General features: G+C 39.2%; 2 protein-coding genes across 3 annotated transcripts in view; one reads left to right on the plus strand and one right to left on the minus strand.

Moving 5' to 3' along the window:
- The window catches only part of Scrn3 (secernin 3), a 25,454-nt gene extending 21,043 nt beyond the window's left edge, over positions 1-4,411 (minus strand). For both annotated transcript variants that reach the window (XM_005393190.2, XM_013518736.1), the window contains exons 1-3: positions 4,329-4,411; positions 2,191-2,357; positions 333-514 (exon numbers count right to left, since the gene is read on the minus strand). In XM_005393190.2, coding sequence (XP_005393247.1) covers positions 333-514; positions 2,191-2,346 — 338 coding nt within the window. In that variant the 5' untranslated portion in view covers positions 2,347-2,357; positions 4,329-4,411. The remainder of the gene's footprint in view (positions 1-332; positions 515-2,190; positions 2,358-4,328) is intronic.
- A 9-nt stretch (positions 4,412-4,420) lies between these two features.
- Positions 4,421-8,464, plus strand: part of Cir1 (corepressor interacting with RBPJ, 1) — a 33,197-nt gene continuing 29,153 nt past the window's right edge. Inside the window, exon 1 of the mRNA XM_005393189.1 lies at positions 4,421-4,595. Within this exon, the coding sequence (XP_005393246.1) occupies positions 4,524-4,595 (72 nt within the window). The 5' untranslated portion in view covers positions 4,421-4,523. The remainder of the gene's footprint in view (positions 4,596-8,464) is intronic.

The raw sequence follows: 8,464 nt of genomic DNA on the forward strand, positions 1-8,464 counted from the left end.
AGAAGGAAGGAAGGAAAGGAGGGAGGGAAGAAGGAAAGAAGGAAAGGAGGGAGGGAGAAAGGACAGGAAAAGGAAGGACAGGAAGGAAGGAAGGACAGGAAGAAGGAAGGAAAGGAGGGAGGGAAGAAGGAAGAAAGGAAAGGATGAAGGAAGGGCAGAAAAGAGGAAGAAAGGAAGGAAAGGAGGGAGGAAGGAAGGAAGGAAGGAAGGGGAGAGGAGGGAAAGAAGGGGAGGGAGGGGAAGAAGGAAGAGGAAGAGGAAGAAGAGAGAGAGAGAGAGATTACACTAAAATTTAGAAAGTTCTGTGTGAAAAACTGTAATAGAAGAATAACCTGACAAGGTCCATGCCCAGTAGTGCTTCCTCACTACAGACTTCCTCTCTTCCCCACACAGCTTCATTCCCAATGCAAACGCCATGCTCATTGGCTCCCATTTCTGCCCCCCACAACCATGCTGGGCGACTAAGGACGACAGCATACGTTTCCGGAGCTTGCTCAATTTCTATATAAGTACACTGTAAGAAGAAAAGTACACAATAACCACAAAATGAAAAAGGAAAATTTATCCAAATCCAAAATATACAACATTCAAATATATAACCATAATGAAAGAAATAAATGAAACAAATATAAATTTTCAATAATAAAATAGTAACCCTAAATCATTCCAAATCGGCTTTAAAGCATTAATTCGAGTATTTGCTGAGCATCTTCTAAGATAACTGAAGAGTTTACTTTCAAGACACTAAGGCTTCTACATTAACTGAGAAACAATAAAATATAAAGTATAAGGGCCAGAAAGAATAGAAAATATGAAGATGTATTGAAACTCAGGAGAAAAGTTTCTAGTTATGACAGCTTATACTGTTGTAGATGATTATGTGAGTTCAAGACTACGGAAGCCGATCTCAGACCTCAATGTGCAAGTGTTTTCTGATGAAGGGTGTAAGTACCACAGGCAGTCCTTAAATACATGAGTACCATTGTGGAGGCCTATAGCTCATGTGAATGTGGCCTACCAGGTTTGTCCACAGCAGTGAAAAGGACAAGAGCCATTGTTTTGCAAGATGGGTTAAATTTAAATATACAGAGATCAAATGAAAATGGTATCCCAGATGAATAAACCATCTCAGTAAAAGAAAAAATATGATTGAGTGAAAAATTTTAAGGGGCTGGGAATTTAGCTCAGAGGCAAAGTGCCTGCCTGGCAAGCGCAAGGTCATGAGTTCGGTTCCCATACCAGAGAAAAAACCAAAAAAAAAAAAAAAAAATTTAAAAGTATGTAACTTATGAATAAAAGATAACGTGAAACTTACTTTAATTTTCATGTTAAGTGAGTTTTTAAAAAGCATTTTAACAGTGATCCTTTAATTAATATGCATACTATAAAGTAACTACATAAAATGCACACTGATAGTGTTATTCTAGAGCATAGTAAACCTTTTTGATGAGTCATAAAATTTATTTCCAGACTCTGGAATAACTTTCCTTATTCTACACCTATCAAAATCCTTTTTGTCAATCAAATTCCAGCTGAAACCCCAACTCCTTGACACTTTCCTTGATCCCTAGATTGAATTAGGTGTTCATCCTCTGCTGCCACAGCATGCTACTTCTACTTAGATTTAGCATTTATTTCCTTTACAGTGCTTTATAGCGGGGTTAGCTGGATATATAGCCCACTCCTACACTAGTTTCTAAGCTCCTATAAGACAAGACCCAGTCTTACTGGTTAACTTTGTTTTTTTGGTTTGGTTTTTTTTTGTGTGTGTGTGTGTGTGTGTGTGTGTGTGTGCGCGCGCGCGCGCGCGCGTGAGCGCGTGCGTGCTGGGAATCGAACTCAGGACCTCACGTTTGCCAGGTAGGCGCTATGCCACTAAGCCATATCCCCAGCCCCTTAATAGTCAACTTTAAACGCCTTACCCTATCTAATATGTTTGCACATAAAAATATTCAAATATTCGATCAATTAACAATTTGTTGTTAATTCAACTTCTTCCAAATCATTAAAATTACAGATTAGCTAGAAGTCTACTTCTGATTGAAATTACTGTTTAAATTTGAATTTTAACTTTTGCAATCTCTGTCAAATTTCTTTTTTAAAAAATTTCTACCTAATGATAAAAATACTGCTAATGATATTTTTAGAGAAGTATATTGATAACAAGTACTGTATATATATTTCACCTACCTTAAGCTGTTTTCCCAAGTTATGAACTCCAGCAGGAAAATAAACTACTTCTTGTACTTCATTGCAGAGTCTATCTGAATTTTTTCCAAAAATAATCCTGTTACCAATCGTTGATGGAGGTAATGCCACAAAAGTGTCACAGGAACAGGGTTCCATTTTTGAAAAAACTAAAAATCATATAAAGGTTTCAAAACAGAAAGAGAAAAATATGTTTAAATATATACACAACAAAGGGGTTTACTCTACTACCAAGGGATATTACTGCCATATCTATTAAAGGGTGTTCATTAAAGTTTTAAACATCATACACTTTTAGTAGTAAAATACATGAGTTTGAAATCAACCATGTACTACAAGAATCTCTAAGAAAATGGCAATGAGACTTCTAGTCTACAGACCAAATTTATTCTCTAAAATCTTTCTCTCCTAAAGTCTTCCCTGGCTTTTCCTTCACTACCCCCATATTTGGGGATCTCTACACCTAGCTTACTGTCGTGAAGGCCATACTGTATCGTCCTGCATTTGTGTACTATGAGTCCCCTTACTGGACAGTGAGATCCTGGAGAGGTAGGAGTATGTTTTATAAATCTTTGTATTGTCACCATCGGAACTTATTCTATGGGGAAAAAACACATATTTCCCAGTAGTTCCTCAACAGAAGAAAGAGGTCTCTTTTGACCTGAAGAATACACACGTTATAATATTGAAAAGACAAAATATTTGTATTTGGACAAATACAAAGGCTGTTAGTAAAAATCCAATTTCCAAGTGCATGTTCACATATTTAACTTGTAAATCTTGGTTGTAGAATCTAATATCTAGACTATGTCTTCATTTGTAATTTAGAAAATCTAAAATAGTTTTAGAACACCTATACTTTTTATTTTGCTTTAAGAATAGACACATTGCTTTAGTTTCCTTCTTTCTTTTATTTTATAACGTCCAAACCTTAGAGTGGCTTTATACAGGCAGATATTAGGAATTTAAAAACAAAGCTTACATCTAATGAATGTTTCATTAAAAGGAAAACAAAACGACTCAAGAAATAAACAACTTCAGCCTGAAAACTCCTAAGAGTTTTCTCTTCTCAGTGACAGATCATCACCGCTTCTGTTCTTTTCTGTGTGTATTTCAGCTGTCTTGGGTCGCCTTTCATTTGCGTTTCAAAGTTAGTTCTATCACTACATAACCTTGGCAGCCTACATAATCCCCTTCTCCATGCTGCCCGGCTGATCAGTAAAATAAATACGTACTATCTAACGAGATTGTTGTGAGAATGCCACAGGAAACATCTTGAACATTTTTACAGTCATGGAACACATTACAGCATTACCGGAACACTGTTATTGTATTTGGCAGAAAAGTACATTTCTGACCCTCCCACCCCACCCCTGCTGGGGATTGAACTCGAGGTTCAGGGCTTTTGCACTGAGCTACAGTCTCAGACTTTTAAAAGAAAAAAAAAAATTTTTTTTGTAAATTTTGAGATAAGTTCTCTCCAATAGCCCACACTGGACTCCAATTTGTGATCCTCCTGCGTCAGCCTCCCAGAGCGCTGGGATTACAGGTTTGTGCCACCAGGTACGGCCAATAGGCTTCCCCTATTAACTGAGCTAAATCCCAATCCCAAAAGCTTTAACGTCACCCCCCACCCCTGCGCACGCGCTACATCCACTCAAAACCCTAAGTCGCAAGGGCCACGAAGTTGCACTAGGTGATCTGAGCTAACTGAGCTAACGGGGCCGACTGGAAGATAAGGAAACTTGACGCCTTGTCAGAGCACCCCTGAGCCCAACGACAGGCTAAAGCTTATTCATCAGGCAATGTTTACTGAACATCTCTCTGCCCCAGGGACCCTGCACTGGAAATAATTAGGAACAAAAGAGCCCCCGCTCGTGTGGAGCTGACATTCTACTTTATACACTTTAGTGCCAGGGCGCTCAGAAACTGCACTTCGTTTGAACCTCACAAACGTAGTACGATTAGGGTGAGGATTATTATCTCCACGAACAGATGCAGACAAATTTTGCAACTTGAGTCAGCGTTCTCAGAAAGTAACGGGCTTGAGCGGCCCCGTAGCACATCTCCCCGGTTCCTCGGTCTGCTGTGCACGCCCCTCCCTCATGCCCACCCCTCACCTGGTCTCCAAGCTACTGGAAGTGACAGCAGGAAGGAGGGGTAGATGGGGGAGGGAGGCGCCACTTGCCGGAAGCTGTCACCTTTGATCCCGGAAGTTCCCCGCAGCCGCCGGAGGCTCAGTTCCGGTTAGGGGGCAGAGTTTGTTTACGTTTCTTGCAGACCTAGCCGCTGCCTTCTGCCGCTGAGACTCCAAGATGGGGAAATCCTTCGCCAACTTCATGTGCAAAAAGGACTTTCATCCTGCCTCCAAATCCAATATCAAGAAGGTGAGTAAAGGAACCTGGAGAGGGGTGTGGGCCGCGGCCGCGAAGTTCGCAGAGGCTGTTGGAGAGGAGATGCAGCTGGCGCTGAGGCTCCTGGGACCACTGCCTCTTCCTGCGAAAGCCCGGGTGCTGTCGCCTGGTCTTCCTCGTCGAGCAGCTTGCTGAGGGAGGCGATCCATAAAATCTCCATCAGTGAGGAGACGGGAGCCCCTTCTTGTATAAACACATAAAATGTGGAAACTGGTGTTACAGTTCCTCATCAGTACTTCCCGTAGCTGATTGGGGTTTGGTTTTTGGGTCCCAGGGTCACAGTTTCTTAGATCTGTTTTCCTGAAAAAAGAAGGCTCTCTGTCAGCAGGCCGCCGGGGCATCACCCCTAGGCGCATTATTATGGGCAGTAGCCGTGTTTATTCTATAGAATATCTCTATTGATGAATTGCTTATTTTAATTTTATGAGTTATATCAAACAATGAGTACTTAACAGGAAAAAAATTTAAAAATACTGAATTTTTAGTATTTATTGAGTGTTTATTAAAAAAAGCATCAAAATTTTCAGCCTCAACTGTCTAAAAAATAACAGAAATAAATTCCTATATGAACTATAATGAAAATACCAATAGAACTCTACAACAAAAATAATCTTTGCTTCAGTTGTCACACCAAAAGCAGTCTTCACACATGACAACTGAATGTTTCATACACACATCTCACTTTCACTGACAGCACATGTCAGCAGGTTTCCTTTCCTATGTGGCAGGCCATTCTTGTCACCTCTCTTGTCTTCCTGTTTTGTCAGGAGCTTCATACTGTATTGTGTATTTAGCCGAAAAATAGATATCAATAAAATAAAATACCAAATATGTACGAGTGCTTAGAATGGTCAACAACATTTTCACATCAGCTGTTTATCTGCTTAGAAAACTTAAAAGATAGCATCAGAAATAAAAACCTATGTGAACTTCAATATACATGCAAACTAAAGTCTACCACAGAAATAATCTTTGCTTCAACTGTGACACCCAAGGCAGTCTTCACACATGAAAACTGCGTATTCTATATGCAAATATCACTTACATGGATAGCGGGTATGTTTCGTTTTCCTGTCATTTCCTTTAGAGCACAGTTGATATCTTTTTGGTTTGCCCGTTGTCATAGCAGGTCTTTGTGATACTGTGCCTGCCTGTTCGCCTGTCAGCTCACCAGCGTGTTCCACAATTTTTTTGCATAGTTCCCTGGGCAGAAACATTTTATTTTTCCTCAGCTGTAAATGATCTCTTATGAAGTCCAGTCCCAGTCCCTCTAAGAAAATTTCTGTGATACTCAGCACTTGTTATTTTCTTTGTAAACTATCAAACTATTTATGCCACATATGTTTAGACTCAAGTAAAACACAACTATTGGCCAGCATGTGCTGCATAACTCATCAATAACATCTACTTTGCCTTTGGTTTTGTTATAAAAAGTTACCATCTCAGGCTTCTGTTCTGTTGAGGTTTCCCTATCAATATTTCCATCATGGTGCACTCAGTACCATTTTGTTTTTCTTTGCCATATGTAAGACCAGTGTTATATCTTTCGGAAATCCAAAGACTGTACTATACAATTCTCTGTTTTGAAATTGCAACGTTTTATTTGGAATTGTCAAGGTGTGCTCTGTTAGCAAGTGTAACCTCAGTTGGGAATTGGTAAACCAGTTGTCAAATGTCACATGCCGATTAGTTTGGGAGATGGGCGCGGTAAGTCTGTTCACAACATCATTTAGTTTAGTAGTATAGTTCAATTTAGAACTCAACCTGGTGACTGGGTTCTAACTTCAAAGCATAGTAAATCTTCACATCCACAAGGGCATAAGTTTTTATGCCATATTTTGAAGGTTTTTTGGGAATATACTGCCTGAAGCCACAGCGACCATAAAATGCTGCAAGATGTTCATCTATAGTTATGTATTCAGATGGTGTGTAAATTGCCTGACAGTTACCCACAAATCTCTCCAACAACGAGCAGGTAGCAGCCAGATTATCAGTTCTTTTTCTTTCTTGGTGGGTAGTTTTATCATCAAACCTCAGGCAATTTTGAAAGAAACCAAGTGTTCCTGGTGTCATTGTTATTCTACAAACCTCAAGCGCACACCCATCACTTTTTCATAAGTCTTTTACATTCCTGCAATGACCATGAAAAAGCCCTGTGAAGTACAGCAGACTTATGAATTACTTCAGTTCAGCTAGTGAAGTGTCATAATAAGTACATTTCTGAGTATAGCTGTCAGTGCATACAGAACATTTTACTTGTATTTTAGCATTTGTGTACTTCACAACATCTTTAGCATTTTATTAGTTACAGACAATTTCCAGCATTGAATGGCAGTACTGGTGTTCTGTCCAATAGGTTTCACCCCTGCCAAGATCCTCACTATATTTTTGGACCTAGTTCTAAAACTGGGTTGTTCCATTTGGTTGCATGACTATTTTGTAGCATTTCAACTAGTCACATCGCTGTGTTCTTTGTCATCTAAATCAAGGAGATTTACATTCCCTGTGTTTATATTGGTGGATTCTTGTTCCATTTCACTGTCACAGGAACTTTGGTTCATATGCCTAATGTCAAAGTCATTATCATCTTCATCTTTCATGCATCAGTGGTCTGATGATTCACTTTTGACCCCCTCCAAATCTTGGAAATCTGTCTTTTTCATGTGCCATTGTAGTGAATTAAGCCATTTCTACCAGAAAAATCCAAAATAACCCCACATTCCATTGTGATAAAGTACATGTTTACATAACAGAAGAATGGTGTGGGTATATTTTACCCTCTGTGATGCTCAGGTAAACATATGCAAAACCTGTTAGATGGAGCATAAATGTGGGTAAAAATCCCCGTTTGACACCTTTGCACATGTGCACACATCTTGTTGTTAGCCTACCAAGTCAGTAAACGTGAAGATTGCTTCTTGTATACCCCCAGGTGCGGCTCTTGAGATGCACAGCTGGCTGCTATCATCCTAAAGTACAAATTTTCAGTTGTGTAATGTGGGATTAAGATAGATTTGTCCATAAAATAAATTCAGTCCTTGCTTCCACTCTTCATCTCACCTGATAGTGCAGCATTGATGACCTCAGAGAAGTTTAGCTTTTTTTTTTTTTTGCATTTTAAATAATTAATTACAGGTTGACCCAAGTGTAGTGTAGAAGGACCATGGCAAAAATCATATCAGTGAAAAGCAAAATAAAGTGCAGGGTATTTCAGTCGCTTTTAGCCCTGAGACCTTCCATAAAATATTTAGGATCTGTGATCCTTAGTCTCCTAATCTACAGATTTAGAAGGGCAGCATGGTTGCCTTGACTTGTAAAATTGTGAGGACTAAATGAGATAGTGTAGGTAAAAGATTTGAAACAAAGTGAGTGCCCAGCATTGTGTGCACCACACCAAGGGTATGCTTAGTAAAATATTAATTGTGAAATGAACTAAGCTTCTATTTGTCCCTTTTTTTTTTTCTTTTGGTTTTTTTCCAGGACCGGGAATGAAACTCACAACCTTGAGCTTGCCAGGCAGGCGCTGTGCCGCTGAGCTAAATCCCCAGCCCCTAAGCTTCTATTTGTTTTTAATCCAGTGATAGATAGATAGATAGATAGATAGATAGATAGATAGATAGATAATTATCCTGTATGTTAAGACGAATGACTGTTTCATATATTCTTTTGCATATACATGCATTAGAACATCTTTGGAAGGGTATAAGAGGTGGATAACACTGTCTGTGAATATAACTAGTTAATTTTTTAAAAACTGTGAATAACCAAAAGTTGCTATAAAACATTCCATGATACCACCCTTGCTCCTTGTTTGGGAAAATAAGTTGCCGTCTCATTCTATT

Source organism: Chinchilla lanigera, unplaced genomic scaffold, assembly GCF_000276665.1.
Source record: "Chinchilla lanigera isolate Chin_1 unplaced genomic scaffold, ChiLan1.0 scaffold00048, whole genome shotgun sequence".
NCBI classification, from domain to species: domain Eukaryota; kingdom Metazoa; phylum Chordata; class Mammalia; order Rodentia; family Chinchillidae; genus Chinchilla; species Chinchilla lanigera.